At 43.9% G+C, this 17,849-nt stretch overlaps 2 protein-coding genes across 3 annotated transcripts; both read left to right on the top strand.

Moving 5' to 3' along the window:
- The first annotated feature begins 1,218 nt into the window (after positions 1-1,218).
- On the top strand, positions 1,219-9,544 carry LOC101758352 (uncharacterized protein At5g08430). 2 transcript variants are annotated; one of them, XM_022825163.1, is made up of 13 exons: positions 1,219-1,406; positions 2,903-3,773; positions 4,033-4,148; positions 4,393-4,452; positions 5,708-5,758; positions 6,014-6,084; positions 6,239-6,408; positions 7,056-7,112; positions 7,295-7,351; positions 7,840-7,902; positions 8,036-8,095; positions 8,219-8,281; positions 8,743-9,544. In XM_022825163.1, the coding sequence occupies exons 1-13, from the start codon at positions 1,362-1,364 to the stop codon at positions 9,138-9,140; spliced, it is 2,082 nt and encodes a 693-aa protein (XP_022680898.1). In that variant the 5' UTR covers positions 1,219-1,361; the 3' UTR covers positions 9,141-9,544. The 2 variants fall into 2 exon arrangements, with proteins under 2 accessions (XP_022680898.1, XP_022680899.1); XM_022825164.1 differs by lacking the exon at positions 7,840-7,902 and adding an exon at positions 6,931-6,987.
- A 279-nt stretch (positions 9,545-9,823) lies between these two features.
- Positions 9,824-10,843, top strand: LOC101757936. Its single transcript, XM_004961983.3, has one exon. It carries the CDS (start codon positions 10,103-10,105, stop codon positions 10,640-10,642), a length of 540 nt encoding a protein of 179 aa, XP_004962040.1. The 5' UTR covers positions 9,824-10,102; the 3' UTR covers positions 10,643-10,843.
- The last annotated feature ends 7,006 nt before the right edge of the window (positions 10,844-17,849 follow it).

Genomic DNA, 17,849 nt, shown 5'->3' with positions numbered 1-17,849 from the left:
CCCCCCCCCCCCCCCCCCCCCAAATGTTGGTTGGTGGTAACGGAGCCAGAGGGAGTGAGGTTCGAGGTGGAGTGTGCGTAGGTAAGTGCGGGGTGGGGGATGAGGAAAGCCACATGCTTGGCGAAGGCGCAAAATCAGGAGGATGCCTGTATGATTGCATTGCGCGCGCTCTCTTTAGCATCGCTGCCGCAGGGGCTAGTCGGGGTTGGTGCAATGTTACCCTAAGACCCTAGCCATTGATGGAAGGACCGGGGTGTCGGGTTCTGCAAACATCGACCAATGATCAGTCCTATTGGTACCGTGTCCAGTGCCTGTTGGTTTGCGATCGATCCGTCCTGTTTGCAGTGAGAACTGCAGCTCTAGGTTGAAAACGGTACCGGTCTTGGCGCTGGCGTCTTGTGTTTCTTGCGGCGCACGTTGTCGGTTGCTCGCTCATCCAATTTCAGCGACCGTTAAGGTGCATGCCTTGTAATTAGCGAGCTCGTTGAGGTTGTCGTGTAGTAAAGGTTTGATTGCTTAACATTGAATTGGACGATTGATATTGACTTATCCCTTGGTGCCATGCCGTTATTAATTGCTCATCTCTAAGGCGGTGAATCACTCTGTTTCGTTGCTGTAGTCCGTTTTTCGTGTTCCTGAGGTTTTAACCAATTATTTCATCTCTCTTGTTTCTTACAGGAGCTGCCACAAAGCTTACCATCCTGTTTGCGTGGGGAAAGATAGCGATTTCCTCAATTCAAATGAAGAATTCATTTGTGGTGAGCATTTAGTTGATCTTTCTTTAATCTTGCTATGATAGGGAGCGTGCATCATTGTTGTGAAAGTGCATGTGACCCTGTCCCGGAACAGACTGGCTTCGTGAAGTTTGAGAAATCATTACCTTACCTTTAATGAACAGACCATATAGGATTATACGATGCTTAATCTTTGTTCTTTTCAGCTACTTTTTCTTACTCTAGTCATCCTATGATTAGGGACATCAATATCCTGCTCAATATTTGGAAAAATGAGTTTTTGGGAAACATGAGCCTACAGCCAACTAAGTGGGGTGAGCACATAAATAAAGTAAATGGGCATGATCGAACTAAAACTCATAATTGGAAAGCTATCTCACCTGTAACTTTTGCTCCTTGTTTCATATGCGTGTTCTGTACTTCTATTCCACCATATATTGTCAGTTATCCTGAAAATTGGCTAAAATAAATTTTGCAGAATGGCATACATGCTTTATTTGTGAAGGGCGTTCACGCTACTATTGCTATTGCTGTCCATGGCACACCTTCTGCCAAGGTTGCGTGTCACAGGCAGAATTCGTTCCAGTCCTGAGGAAGACAAAGGGATTCTGCATTAACTGTTTAAGGATGACAATCATGATTGAGAAGAATGTTGATGTTGACTCTGATGGGGTAATTACATGCATGGCCTCTGTGAAATTTCCTAGTTTTGCATACTGTCATGCCATACATTGTTCCTGTTTTGCTATTGTTTGTCTTCCCTCTTTTGTCATGTGGAAATATCTGATAATAATCTGTACTGGAAGTAATGATTTGATTACAGCTTTAGTAAGCTCCTACAACTGATGCTGACAGGCATGTTTCTTACAAGAGTGAAATGCACTGGTGCTCCATAAACTCTTTTTTTTTCTCGAATGCGCAGGAGAGCTGCGTATCATTGCATTAAGATAGAAGAAAAGGCTCAGATAGCCATACAACCACACACCACACACACCTTGGGTCCTAAATTACATTCACGCTCGTTCTTAGTATAAGGCGACCACCACCTAACCAAGACACTGCTAACCCCCAGGTCGAGCAGCAACCAGACCACTAAGGCCTTTGGCACCTGCCAGCATCCAGTGGTCAGCCTCATCCTGGGCAAGGAGAAGCATTTGATCCATCCTGGGCAAGACACCATTAAACACGATATCATTCCTCATCTTCCTAAGAGTCCAAGCCACTAAAACGACCAACGAGTTAAATCCTCGCCGAGCTTCCTTGTTTAATCTTTCACCTGCCTGCTACCACCATTCAAAAAATCCAGTCAAGATTGTTTGAGGAGAAAGATCAGGGAGTCTGAAACGGCACAGCAGCTGATGCCAGAATTGCCGGGAGAAAACACAAGCACACATGATGTGCTGAATTGTCTCATCATCCTGATCACAAAAGGGGCAATGTTCAGGATGGGGGACACCGCGTCTAGTGAGCCTGTCAGCTGTCCAACAGGCTCCAGAGGAAAAATTTGCACTTCCTTGGAGCCCAAGTGCTCCAGATAATTTTGCTCGGTTATAAAGAAATTGCTCCATGGAAGAATGCCTCATAAGCTGATTTGGTGGAGAATTGTCCTCAACCTCTGGTTGGAGCACTACCTCCTGCACCAAGTCCCAAATATCTAGGAATTCAGCTAAGACCGCAACAGAGTAGTGGCCTTGGATGTCCTGCAACCAGTAGTAATTCAGAAGGGTTTCCTGAACCGTGCGCCTTTTTACACGTCTTTTCGGTACACTTGCAAACAGATGAGGAGCAAGGAACTCAATAGAGCACCCATTAAGCCACCTATCTGTCCAGAACTTGGTGTTTGCCCCATTGCCAACTTCTGTAGTCACAGCAGAAGCAAAAAGAGACTGGAAAGTGAGATAGTGAGAATATATGCCCTCAAATTTACTCCAAGTGAGAATCTGAGTTGCAGGTCCATTATTGGACCTAGAATGAACCACTTAAATTTGAAACCCAGATCCTCACTTCGAGAGTTTATTGACCTGTGTGAGAATGCAGGAAAAGTGTAAACCTTTAAGGACCAGAAGTGCATTTCACTCTTCTTACAATTTAGTTTCTTCTGTATTATTTGTTTTGTGAAAATTGGTTACATCTACATATAATGATAGTAGTAACTCTTCATTTTCTAGGAGAGGGCCGATTTCAATGACAGGGCAACTTATGAATTTCTATTCAAGGAGTATTGGGAGATAGTTAGAGACAAGGAGGGCATGACTCTGGATAAACTTGAAGAAGCATATGCTATTCTGAAAAGAGGCCAAAACTGCAAACCAGATCCAGATTTAGAAAAACTTCCTGATGAAGAGCGTAATTCAGATGCTGAGTTTGTGGGCCACAGTGATGATAGTGATGAAGAGCTGTCTTCCCGAGCCAAATTAAATGGAATGACAATGAAAATAAAATCTTTCCGGAAGGGAGCTAAGTCAATGAGGAATGGCTTTGTAGGCTGGGGTTCGAAAGAACTCATTGAATTCCTTTCGTCAATCGGGAAAGATACATCAGAAACTCTAGATCAATATGGTGTTGCTGATGTTGTGAAGAACTACATTCGACAAAATGATCTATTGCAAAAAGATAAGAAAAAACTTGTCATATGTGATGAAAAGCTCCAGCCTTTGTTTAGGAAATCAAAAGTGAGGTACAACAAGATACATTACTTGCTAGAAAGGCATATTGCTGCGAACATGATATTGGAGGATGAAGCCCTTGCTAGTTCTGAGGATAACCGTGATTCAGTTATGACAAAGAAAGCACGTATTGCAAGCTATCAGCCCAGTGCCCCGAAGTGTACTCCAGAAATAAACAAGAGATGTTTTGCTTCTCTTGTTTGTGATAACATTAATCTAATCTATTTGAGGAGATCATTAGTTGTGCACCTACTTAAGGAGCCAGATACATTTGAAAGTAAAGTTATTGGCTGTTTTGTTAGAATAAAGAATGACCGCAAAGATTATAGTTTCCACATGCATAAAAAGTTGTACCAGCTTGGACAAGTAACAGGTAATGTTCGACTTAGCATTCTGTGTTTGAGCTTTCACTATTCTCTGCTTAATTTGCCTGCATTATTGGCATTCATTTAGCAGATGATTGAACCAGCTTCTCATGCATATGCTCCTTTTATTTTGTTGTGAATTCATTATTGTCTTTCTGTGGATTGAATAAGAACTGTGGTGAATTCCATATATGAGCCATCCATGCTCTGTCGCTTTAGCATTCAAATATTTGTTTGTTATCTGCTCATCAAAGATATGCATAACAGGCATTAGGAAAACCACTGAAGAAGACAAGATAAAAGACATTTCAAATGTTCTTTTATGTATTTTCAACATGCCTGACATCAGCATTTCGATGTTGTCAGATGAAGACTTTGATGAGGTACGATTTACTGCGCCCTTGTGTGTGCTGACAGTTCTTGATGGCAGTTGTTAAATATGGGAAAACAAATCCATACCTACACTTGTTTTAAAAGAAACTATTTATAAAAAAATGTATGTACTATCAAACTGCATTTGTTATTATTATTTCTCAATTGGAATAGTATTGTTTCCTCCCTGTGCAATTTCATATTTTTCGATGCATGCATGACGCTGTGCAAAACATTTATTGTTTATTATAACAGGAAGAATGTCAAGATCTTCATTTGCTGGCCCAGAATAAATCCTTTAAAAGGTATACTGTGGTAAGTTACTCATCTTTCTTGTTTGCTTTAACCAAAGTGCTGGCTTTGGTAGATTATAATGCCAGGCATTTAGGTTCTAGTTTGATTGGCACTCTTTGCTGATAGCAACAAACAGCAAAAAAAATCAATAAACTGCAAGAAAGCCTTTTAGGCTAGAGATAAAAACCAACTCGAGTCGAATGCCTACTTCTATATTGCCAGAGACCATACCTTTTCCTGTCTCACAGTTGTATCTTTATTGATCAACTGATGATCCAATATCACAGCATTCTGAAGGAATTTGCACTTCATATACGTAGACTAATCAGATGTCAAGTATTGCATGTTCATGATGCTTACGCCAAATCATGTCATAGATTATTATTTGTCTTTTTTCTCGAACAACACTGGGGAGCTGCGTGTCATTTCATTAAGAAAGAAACACGTATAACGGGACTGGACGAGGCCCAACCTGAGTACAAAACACCCACCCCACACACCACAGATACTAGATTACAAACGCGTCACAGATTATTATTTGTGGTCTGACCCATTTCTTTTTCAGGAATATATTTATGCATTTGCCCATAATTATGGATTAAATAAAAAAAGTTTATTTCCAATCATAACTAAATCTTCTTTTGTTTAACTTTCCAATTACGAGTACAAGAATTGAAAGACATGAAATGACAAAGTCATTCAGTGCTGTACTTGTGATACTAGCAGCAAACAATACTGGAGAGAATTATTCTCGTGTTCATAGGCCATGGCCTGTAGTTATCACTTCATAGATATATGTATATTTCTTGCTGTCTCAATTTCACCATTCTAAATGTTTATTTTGTAAAATTTTCATATAATTATGTAGATTTGACTTCAAACCGATCCTTTGCCAACTAAGTTGTTGGCAAAATAAAGTACTAAAAAGGAGAATTGATATACTTTATAGTTTTACTATTGGTTATTAGTTTATATAAACATAATGAATTATTTTAGCCTTTCTGGATTTGGAGTCAAGTGCAAGGACTGACTATGAGCAGTCTAAGAATTTGAGCATTATAAGAAATGCAGGCTCACAAAATGCAGGAATTTGCACTACATTTGAGTAGATAGCATCGAGTACAATATATAATATATTGACCTATTGAGTTTGATCATGCATTATCGGTGCGGCATGGTAATTAATAGGGCATATGCTTTGTTGTTTTAACTGAGTATTTTGTCTGACTTATGTGCTAAGGTTCCTCTAGTTGTCCTAACATGCTGAATTTTACAGGGTGATCTTGAGGAGAAAGCAAGGAGTTTACGCAGGGACATAATGAGTCATGTAAGTGAGCTACAGGATCAGATCAACTTTGCACATTATGCTGTACATTCTGAAAAATATTTGCATTTCAAATTGAGATAAACTTCCTTTTCTGTTAAGTATGAACCACTATTTGTATCTCAATACTCATTACGTGGTTGCACTAAAATCTGCAGTTTTGGTTCTCAGAAATGTTTTCTTATAGATACTCTTTTAATTTCACATATTGATTTGTTTGTTAGAGATTGTAACCGAGTGGTTGTTTCTCCCTTTCAGTGGATTAATCGAGAGCTTCAGAGACTGGATAGATTGATTGACATGGCGAACGAGAAAGGTTGGAGAAAGGCATATCCTTGCTGTATGAGCTATTTTAATCATGCACTTATGTTTCTTGATGCGGAAATCCATCTTGTTTCCACCTTCATCTCTATCAATGTACTTTTGACTCACAAGGGAACTCTGTGTTGTGCTGTGTTATATCCTTGACTGGTGATATTTTACTAAGGATGAATACCTGGATAAGAAACAGCTCTTACGCAAACCATCAGAACAACAACGTTTACTTGAAGAGGTCCCACGAGTTATTCCGGAGATGGAAGATAGTAAAGATACTGAAGTTCAAGTTACAACAAGAGACCGGTCTACTAAGAAGAGTACTGTCGCTTTTCAAGGTAACACTCCTAGGAATTGTTTCCAGAATTTTCTATGATCGCTAACTGTTACTCCCTCCGTTTCAAATTGTAGGTCGTTTTGGCTTTTCTAGATCCATAGATATAATTATGCATCTAGACATACACTATATCTAGGTGCATAGCAAAAAATATGCACCTAGAAAAGCCAAAACGACCTGCAATTTGGGATGGAGGGAGTACTGAATTGAATCTGCGTCACCTCAAGCCTTTGAAGAGAAATCTACAGAAATAATTTCTGAATGCACTTGATATTTTCTTTACATCATCAGTTTTCCTTTCTGCATTTTGCTTAGATTTGTGATGTTAATTTATATAACTTATTTACACTAGGGTTGCCTTGCCTAGTGTTCTTTATTTTGAATACAAATACACTTAACTTAGGTCATTGGATACGTCACATTGACAGAAAGGAGTCACTTTTATTTTACATTCTCTTGTTTATATCATTGACTTCTTTAGTAACTTCATTTCGTTAAAAAATGTAAACATACCTTTTCGCAGGTACCAATGCTGGGAGCACCGTTTCTTTGAAAAGATGCTCGGAAGAAAAATATAAAGGTTTTGCTTATATAATTTGCTTTCAACCGCTTTCAATGCAAGGTGAACATTGTGATGTTTTTTTGTAGGTACCAATGGGACAAGAGCATCATTTTTTAAGAGTACTGCAGAAGAAAAATTCAAAGGTTTTACACTTTGCTTATGTAATCAGCACTTCTGTTTCGAACTTCTAGAGGCTTGTGTTGGTAATGATTGGAAGAGAGTTCTTTGCTTGAATATTTTTCAGAATAAAATTCTAAAGGTTTGCTTATATGAAGTATGCTCAAATATTTTGAATGGGAGAGGTAAGCACTGTAATTTTGTGTAGGTACTGGTGGGGAGAGAGAGCTTTCCTTGAAAAGTTTGTCAGAAGAAAAATCTGAAGGTTTGCTTATACAACATACATTTGCTTTTTTCTGTGGAGTTTTGTCTCTTTTGATATATTTTTTTAGTTGGTACTGTATAGCATTCTCAATATCTCACTGCGTCTGTCTATTTTGCGACATCAAGGACATTGGAACTTAACACTATGGAACTATTAGGGTCCGTCTGGTTTGTAACTAATTTTGTCGCACGATGTTGGATTAACTCAGACTTGCCACACTTTTGTGGCCACTGAGAAGTGAGAACACATGGATATTTGTTTATATTTGTATGTTGGTTAGACCATATAGCAAATTGATGAAAAGTTCTAGCCTCCACTGTGAGTCAATATGGAAAGATTTATTGGTTTTAACAAATAACTTTTCAGTTATTGGTTTGAAAGGAATTCCTGAGTCATGGATTATGCTTTGCTGTGAGTAGGATTTAAAATTGGAGCAAGAGGATTGAGCTTACCTTACTGGTCCTCATTGCTGTTATTGTTTGACGCAGCTACTAACGCCAACACTGATGGTGGTACATCTGTAACACATACTCAGAAACCAGGCACTGAAGGTTTTATCTTGTTATCTGTATTTTCACTTAGTTTTCTAAGGATCAGTCTTCTAGCGCTCCACTACCAGTATATCTGCCATGGTGCCATTACATTTTCATTCTGAGCTATCTGAGTATTTGCATTGTCATGCAGCCAATAATGTATGTGGTATTCCATCTGTTCAAAACCTGGACAATAATGCAGCCGATAAAGGTTAGCTTTTACTAACCCTGCATGTCTATATACGTGTAACTTGATAGAGGCATCTTGCTTTGCATTTGGGGAAGCCCTAATCCCTGGTTTTCTTGTTTCCACGTTTCGCTTTGCATGATGCAGGTGCTGAAGTGAGTGTTGACGGTGATACAGCTGGAGCAATTGTTCAAAGGCAGAGCATTGAAGGTTTGTATGTGATAACTTTTGAGGATGGTCTTCTATAGTTCTATCGCCTTTCCTCTTGCTGCTATTTTATTTTCTGACGTACACAACATGTTGAGCTACCTGACGCTTTTACTTATTCGTACTTCACACAGCTACCAAAGTCAACACTGCTGGTGATGTATACCTGAAACATTTGTTGAAAAGCAGGGTGCTAAATGTTGGTTCTTACTAGCTTGTCATTTAAGTGGTTATGTTTAAGTTGGTAATTTTATGGAGGCAGAGCTATCTTCAGTAGTTTAAAGTAGCTGTGAAGTTTCTAGCAATTCCTTTCAAACACATGTATAACACAACCCAAGAGTACATGAAAATGTCCTTGTTGCTGGCTTGCTGATTGCTGCTAGTGTGTTGTCTTGCTGATTGATTGAGCATGGTATTCCTATGAAGTTTTAATCACTTCCCTCCCTCTGTTTGACTTGTTTCAGCTACTGATGTTATTACCATTGATGATGATGATGATGATCACCCGTGTGAGAAAAGTGGACAAGCAACAGTTGATCTAGATGCTGATGACGCTGGGGATACTCATCATGCGGAACACAAGACAAATAACATATCACGCAGAGGCCACAGAAACGTGAAGGTGAAGCGGGGAGCCTCACTGCACATGCGCATGTGGCATTACATCGATCCTCAGGGCGATGAGCAAGGGCCTTTTACGATGGAGCACCTGCGCAATTGGTGGAACAATGGCTACTTCCGCGATGATTTCAGAGTCTGGAGGACAGGCCAAACTAGCGACACTGCCATCAAGCTCATAGATGCTCTGCAGTTGATTGACGAGGTAGTGGCAGTTACGGGGCCTCATGTTGTAGATGACTAGATGTACTTATGGATATATCGCGGAAAAGGGGGGGGGGGGGGGGGGGGGGGGGGGAACTTCTTAGTTGTAAATATATGTAGGGCTTTTGTAACATGTAGCACCCTACCCTCACCCCAGCCCCACCAATCCCAAAACTCAGTCACCAAGCAGAACCTATGCTTTGCATGATCCTGCCAAGGTGTGGCCTAATTTGGACCATATAAGCGGCCTCACCATTTGGTCTAGGTGTATTTTGTGCCCGGAAACTGCTGTAGATGTCTGCACCCTGTAAACTTAGTGACATCTGCTTGGCACAAAGCAGTTGCGATCAGATACCATGGATCTGTGTGCATGATGGACAAGGCTTTGCGTGGTGATTTGATGGGGAAATTTGCTTTTGGTGGGATCAAAGTATTTCTGAATTATCGGGTACTGTGATGATGTTGCTGAAATGTGGTCCTATCTGGGTCATGTTACTGAGCCCTTGATTTCCTTGTGGCTGGGGCGTGTGTTTTGTCATCAAATTTTGCCTATTTTACAATGTGAACCAAGACGAATCAATCAAAAAAAATGAAGCAGTTTTACACGCACGCATGCGTAATTGCGTATTGGTTGCTGATGCGGATCGCAGCTCGGCACGCGATGTGCGAAGCCATGAGTGTGATCAGCTGAGCAAAGGTACATGAGGTCAAGAGCTGTCCGTGTCCGACGTACATCCCAAGTCAGGCTGGGTCAGTTCATCCCCTCACGCCAAACCAAACCGATCGCGACATGATCAGTTGATCACACCTGACAGCCTCCTCCCGATCTCCATCAACCCAAACTTGAATCCAAATCCACCTCGCTTACGCCTCCGATCCCAACTCCTCCCAAACCAAATCCCTTATAAGCGTCGCCGTCAGCAACCAACCCCGATAAACAGCAGCAGCAGGTGGCCAGGTCGTCAACCCCAAGAACCCAGCCAGGATTAATCAGCCGCCGCCATGGCCTCTCGGCGGCGCCTCGGCCTCCTCCTGCCTCTCCTCTCGCTCGCCCTCCTCCTCCTCACCGTCTTGGCGTCCGACCCGACGGCCCCGGCCGTGGCCGCAGCCGGCATCTCCGGCCAGCCGAGCGCGTACGAGATGCTGGAGGGGTTCGGGTTCCCGAGGGGCATCCTGCCGGAGGGCGTGACGGGGTACACGTACCGGGCGTCCGACGGCGCGTTCGAGGTGTTCATGGGCGGCGACTGCGAGTTCGACGTCGACGGCGGGTACCGGCTCACGTACCGGCGGAGGATCTACGGCAACGTCGAGGGCGGCAGCATCCGGAACCTCGGCGGCGTCTCGGTGCGCATGTTCCTCCTCAACTGGGGCATCGACCGCGTCGTCATGGAGGACGCCGGACACCTCATGTTCTACGTCGGCCCGCTCTCGCAGGCCTTCCCCGCCGACAACTTCGAGGAGTCGCCCCAGTGCCGGGGCCGCCGCTGCGGCGGCGTGGCTGCCGGTGATGTTGGTGCCGCCGGTGGCGTGGCGGCGATGTAGGACGATCCGGAGCTACGTGGTGGGTCCATGTGGATTAATTATTGAGGCGCCGACGACGGAGGGGAGGAGGATCAAACGATCGAGATGTTGATTCCATTGTAGTACGTGTACAACTTAAAAGTCAATTGTATTGCACCACGACGCTCTGTTTGGTTTGAGGAGATCTAGTGCGTTTGCGACTTTGCGTTACGTGATTTTTTAGTGGTTTGCCTTTGGTCTTTTGGCTTGTGTAAGTTGTGTTGTGTCACTCTCGTGGCCACGCTAACACCAGTACCGCGCCACGTGATCTTGTCTACCCAAGCTTCGCTGCGCTAGCTCCAGTGCTCCACCGCAGACGCTGTGTGCCTGCTCCAGTACGCACAGGACACACGCCCAAACGAGACCAAATGCTCCATACGAAAACAAGAGTACTTTGATACTAGTTGATAAGGTTCATTGGATTATGATTTTGTGATCTGATACGGTTTGCTAGTACGTTTTCGACTATTGACTATTGATTGATTGGAGGAGCTCTTCTTCTAGTAAGACTAAGAGATGGGAAATTTTAGTTGAATGATTTAGAGGCTCTGATTCCTGAGTTTTAATCCATCAAAATTGTGCCGAGATCTAATTTTGGTTCACAAATTTGGTTAGATTCATAATCGCCATACTTGTCAGCTGGTGAAACAATTTTCAATGCCAAGGTGCCGCAGGGGCACAATCGGCGCCGGCAACGTGGCCCAAGCGGCCTAGCCTTGTTCCTCACCCTGGGCCAAGCGGAGATGTGCGCCACGTGTGGGCTTTATTCTGGGGGTGTATATGTAGATAGGCCTCTCCGGCCCACCGGGTTGGTTTGTAGGCCGTGTGTGGCAAACTGGCTGAACAGGTGCTCTAGTAAGCTTTTTACGAAGCTGAATGATCCAAAGATTACGAGCCCCCTTTAGCAAGGTTTCAGCTTTTCATGCGGCTTCGGCTGGAATTCTATCAAATAGTTTGGTCAAAAATAGCTTCAGAGGAGCCGGAGTTATTTTGTATGGAGAAATCGAAGCTAAAAAAATGACTCCTCCCCGTTTTAGGAGCCGAAGCCACAACGGAGCCTATATACATCAAAAGAATGTACGATTGAAGATTCCACTATATACCGAATCCGTCTTTTTGTGTGCGTGTAAAAGGTGCACGTCTGGCATTGCCTGAGCCGCCACTTCGACTTAATTAAAACGAAACATGTTTGGTTGTAGATATTGAGCCTCACAATTCGGAATTGGTATTGGTAGCTCTAAATGTCGATGTTTAGATGGCTTGGAATTCGGAATTGGAAATGAACCCCAATACCACCTGGCATTCACCCCACCCTCACCCCTCACCTCCCAATACTAAGCCAACCCCACTTTGTGTTACTTGGAATCATCCTCTAATCCTCCCCACCATCCTCCGTCGTCTCTCTCTCCCCCATTTCAGCACGTTGCGCCGCCCTCCCTAGGCTTCATCCGCTACAAAGCGCGCGTCCCTCCCTGCCTCCTCCGTCGGCGGGGCCACGCCTCCCCTTCTTGCCTTCTTCGTTGGCAGGGCCGCGCGCACACCTTCCTACCTCCTTCGTCGGCGGGGCCGCGCCGCCCCTCTCGTGCCTTCCTTCATTGGCGGTCCGTGCTGCCCCCTCCCGTACCTCCCTCCATCAGCGGTTCGCACCACTCGCTCCACTACCTCCCTCCGTGGGCGGGCCACGTGGCCCTCACCCCTACCTTCCTCCGTGCGCAACGAGCTTGGCTGGGCAGACGACGTAGAGTTGGGTGGTGGAGACAGTGGGTGTGTCCAAATTTCAATTCATTGTTTTGCATATCCAAACAGGAATTGAATTGACATTCTTCAAGATTCCAAAAGTCAATGCTTAGTCATCCAAACAATAGAATTCGAATTGCAACCCAATACAATACCATGGCTGATTTGGTATTGGAACCAATTCAATGGCAAGGTCTCCAATATCGATATCCAAACACAGCCTCATTGATTCTACGATACTAGTTGACTACTGTGCATACCAACCAGATCATCAACTGATTAATTGCTCAAGGCTGAAGCTTGGAGACTAATAAACATGTAGTGAATCATCGTGAATAATTGTGCAGGTAACCAACTTCAAATAATAGTAGGATTTGATCAACCAAAACTAATTTTTAGTTGACTTATGACTAGAGTTTAGCTACCATGTTTGTACCCTAAGATTAAAAGTCTATTTTACTCCTCTTGCCTATCCACTTTGTCCGCTTAACCTCTGAATAAAATTTAGGCTCACTTTACTCCCGTGAATTATTTCATTTAGCCCAATCTACCTCCTAATTAGATTTCTCTTTTTTATTTTTTCGTGCTTGAGTTGAATTTTAAGTTCAAATTTTATGAGCAGATACAAAACATGATACCTTATGTTAAAAAATTATGCTAAGAATTTTTCATGTTATTTTCATAGGTTAGAATATTTAATAAAAATTGATGTTAGATATTCAAAATTGTGCGAAAACTAATCATGAAAAAATTATAATGTATTTTTCCATCATAGAGCATCATGTTATAAGTTTCAACTTGTACGCGAAGAAATAAAAAATAGGAAATAGGAATATCATTAGGGGGTAATTGAACCAAATGAAATAGTTCGGGGGAGTAAAGTGAGCCTAAATTTTGCTTAGGGGGTTAAGCGGACAAAGTAAATAGGTGAGGGGAGTAAAGTGAACTTTTTCTCTTACTTTTGGGATATGTGAGAGGAGAGAGAAAGAGGATAGGTTGGTGGGGTGGGCAAAAGTGACTTTTATATATTAGCTACTTTTAACTCAAATTAGATGATTTTGGTGGATGATGAACTAAATTTTAGTTGGGGTGCAACTAAAAATTAGTTCACCTTTTAGTTTACCCGTTTGGAGTATTTAGAGCTAATTTTTAGCCAATTAAAATTTAGTTGGGTCTGCAACAAGGCTTAAGCTTTGTATGGCAAAAATGTGTCCGTATCAGTGTACTAAATAGCGAATTATAGCGGTTTTTTCACCTACAGCTACAACATCGTTGTACTAAATAGCGGGCTATAGTGGCTGAGAAAACTCTCCACTAAATGTCATAACCCGCTATTTGGAGCATTAGTACGTAGGCTGAAACTTTGTGCAAGGCTCGTATGTATACTATAGTACCGTCGTATACAAGTCTAATGTTAACGAATGAAATGTTTTGCTGAGATTGTGACTCAGACAGATAAAGAGTGTTTCTTATGCCCAATAATTCAGATCAGATACCGGCGATTACGTGTAATGAAGCCATATATGATTTTTTTTTAATTCGGATTACTCATGTTACTTACGAGTAATCTGGCCCACAGCTCCTTGTACAGTCACCGTCGGCAAAAAGAGGGATGATTCTTGACAGGGTAGTCTCGATCGGTCTTCGGATGAGACAGCGGCTGCAATGTGGCTTGGGAGGCGATATGTGTCTTCGCCAGATTGCTCTCCACCAGACGACGTACTCGTACTGAAAAGATTCCAACAGTATACGTGTACCCATTGTCCATTGACGCTGTCCTTTTGTGTGCGTCGTGTAAGCACAGCTCTAGCAGGTGCGCCTCTAATTGCCTGGCTTTAAAACTAACCCCTGGCGGCACAACCCTGGCCTCTAATTCTGATTTGATTAACTCATTAACTACCCTGGCCTGAATATATATGCTCCTGATTCTAATTGTTGACGGCTATAGGTAGCAACCGTATTCTTTCATGGATGGCATTAAAATATTAAATGTTACCGTACAAAGCATGCACAGGCAAGTAATCGAGAATCGTCAAGAAAAGCCAGGTAAGCAAGCACTTCCAACCACATCAAGTTCTGCTTTGAGATTGTCGTTGCACAGTAGTTTAGGTCAGCATGCACCATCAAATAGTATAATGTCAGCAGCACGCGTGCAGCTGGAACTTTATGGAGCTAGTACACATTGCACCCTATTCTGCAAATATACACCATCAACTGCTCATCAGCGTGCCGTCACGCTTGTGCCGCGCGGTTAAGGGACAGCGCGACGTACGACGCTAATGAGCCTAAACAATTCGGATTAGATGCCGGTTTAAGTACGTGTCGGGCATGCTTCAAGCCACACGATTATTCTAATTCTTGGATTAGACTAATGGAAGATGGATGCGGGCGTAAGAGTCACCGATCATCATCATCATATCTCTGGCATGGCGGTATCTTGGCCCTTTTTCTTTTGCTTGATTTCGTTCTCTCCTCTAACTTTTTTTTTTGTTTTTTGTTTCTCTCGCTCTCTCGTTGCTGTCTCTCTTTTGTTTGACGCCGAAACGGTGTCCACGCAGCGACCATCCACGTACGCTCACGGTTCACCTGTCGCATGCACGCGTAAGATAGGGCGCAGAGCAGACGCTTTGGCCTGCAACAGTGACCTCCATTCCTCTCACCGGTCGATCAATATAATATTTTTCCAGCCCTCGATCTCGATGACCATATACCCTGTGCATGTAGAACTATCGCAAAGATACGATTATATCTACTAATATCATTTATTTATTTATTATTAGTTATAAGCCGATAAGTCATAATAAGCCATATATACGTAGGGCTCGTTTGGCAGGACTGCGACTGTAACCGAAACGGCTGCGCCTGTAGCTTCTTCGATGAAGCAGTTTTTTTTTCTTCAGCTTATTTGGATAGAAAAACGTTTTGCAAAACAGTCTCCTAGCTGTGTTACGTGGATAAAAGTATGATCCATAATGCCCTTCCTCATTTTTTTCTCCTTTCCTTTTTGTTTCTCTTTCATTCATTTCTTTCCTCACGCAAGGCCATGTCGCCAGCGGCCTTATCCACTCGCTACTTCCATCCGCTTACAGCTTGCCTTATCCACCCGGTGCTACTCCGCCTCGTGACTCGTCCGCGCCGCCGTCGAGCTCTCCACGTGCCGAGCTCGGCCTCTCGCCTCTCCTGTGCCCGCCGGCCGCCTTTCCTCTCCATCCCCACCTCTCCTGTGCCCGTCGACCATCGGCCGCCTCTCCTCTCCGCCGACCGCTGGCCACCTCTCCTCTCTGCCTCGCGCCTCAACGCCCACCGACGGCCGGCCGCCGCCACCCCTCGCCCTTGAGCTGCGTCGCGCTGGCGCCGCCCACCGCCTACTCCTCCTCACCCGCCTCTTGCTCCCGGCCGTTTCTGCCGCCACCCAGGCACCCACCGCCATCTTCCTCCACCCCACCTCACCCCGCGCAGCTACCTTCCTCCACCCCCGCCTTCTCCGCTGCCCGTCGTCCTCTGTTGCTGCCTCGCCTAGCCGCTCAGGGGCAAACTCGGAGCTTTGGTCCCGCAGACGGGGAGGAGCCGCGGGGAGCCGGTTTATTTGGCTTCCGCACCTCCTTCTGGCTCCTCTCAGCGCATTTTCAGGGGCTTCTCGGATCAAGCCGTTTGCCCTCCTACCGTTTGGTAGGGCTTCAGCTTCTGCTGGTGGTGAAGCCGCAGCCGAAGCTCTACAGGTACCGTAATATAGCTTACTGTAGCTCGGAGATAATATCAGGCACATCGGCGTCAGCTTTTAGTAGCCCACGTTCCCATCTTTACTCGATCGCTCTCCGCCTACGTGTCCCCTCCCGAATCCGGACGTGCATTAAACAAACTTTCGTTCAGGGACGACGATCCAACCAAAATAATTGAGTCCAATAATATTATTCCGATACAATCACATATCGTCATCAACATCAGCTTAACCGATCAATCAATGCGACCCATATGCATAGCTGCGCAGGCCGGCCGGTTTCTCCCACCGGTCGAGCTAGGAAAAAAAAGGTAGTGGCGTGGCGAGACGAGATATACGTACGCGTCGCCCGCACTGTGCGGCGATGCGCACGCGACACGCGTTCCCGACGCGGCGGACGCTAGTGCACACGACGCCGGCCGGTGCCCGTCGACGACGACCCATCGTCCCATCGGCGGCGGCCTCGCGCTTTCTCGCCGGTGATCGTATCTGTTAGACGTACGCCTCGGACAGCTAGCTAGCTAACCATCCGCCGCCGGCACGTTGCTGTCACGCGCATGCATAAAGAATCTCTCGACAAAGCAGCAGGCTTGGTTTGCAGGATAACCACGTATGACGTATTCACCCATGCTTATAGCAGCATATCGTACTAGTGAACAGTAATATTAATTGTCATGCTATGGGTCAGAGATGAGATAACATGATCGACATGGTAAGATTGTCACGGATTGGATCGATCGATCTCGATGTGCAAAGAATTCATTCTCCCTGTTGTTGATTCTTGATGAAAGCTACAGGGTCCTAACAGTGCGCGATAAGCCTGGCAGCCGATGCCGAAAGCACTTTCTGGGAGATTCGAAAGTGGTGCTTTGACTGGTCTAATTGGATGGTAATGCCGAACCTAATCTCCAGTCACGCTGAACATCTCCCGTTCCAACGATGGAGTTTGGCTGACTCAGCTACAGGCCTACAGCCATACGTTAACGTTACTGTCAGTGGAGGCATCGGAGAGAAAAAAAGTGGAGGCGTATCTACCTGTACATGCACGGGCGGGCGTGTCAGCCACCTCAATCAGGTGGCCAGCGTGCGCAGACTCGCCACCTCAATCAGGTGGCCAGCGTGCGCAGACTCGTGGGGGTGCGTGGGTGTGTGCGGCGGCTGGGTCTAGGCACGGAGTCTTATTTTATTCGAGTCTTCATTGTTACATGGGCTATATTGAGTTGAGTTGAGTTGATATAAAAAAATTATATTTTTTATTACAAATATTTACTTCTTGATATTTTGAGTATTGCTATGTATAAAAATTCCTAAATACAATCACATTATTAAAGATATTAAATAATTATTCTAGTCCACGTTATTAATTTGGGTTGACATACGCTAAGTTGAGTTAAGATACAAAATTATATTCTACGATGAATACTAGGTAGTTTATTTATAGTTTAAGACAACAAATTTGAAGTGTAGTTAAAGATTTATTGTGCCCATTTAAGTGTATTTTCTTGATGCCCTTCTATTTGGTGGGATAAATGGAAATTGAGTTGAGTTAGTTGACCTTCGAAATATCAAAAAACAAGATTTTATGGAACCATTACATGCCAAAAAAATATCATCAATGCTCCATGATTGCTATATATACAAAATCAAACTATATAGAGACACGTTGTAGAAGGTACTTATTGTGACCAGTGTAATGATTTGTGTATGATTCACACATTGTCATGGATTTCTAGG

The sequence above is a fragment of the Setaria italica genome, chromosome III (genome assembly GCF_000263155.2).
Source record: "Setaria italica strain Yugu1 chromosome III, Setaria_italica_v2.0, whole genome shotgun sequence".
NCBI lineage: Eukaryota > Viridiplantae > Streptophyta > Magnoliopsida > Poales > Poaceae > Setaria > Setaria italica.
Note: the sequence above shows the minus strand (reverse complement) of the source record. Positions and strands in the feature narration are given on the sequence as shown.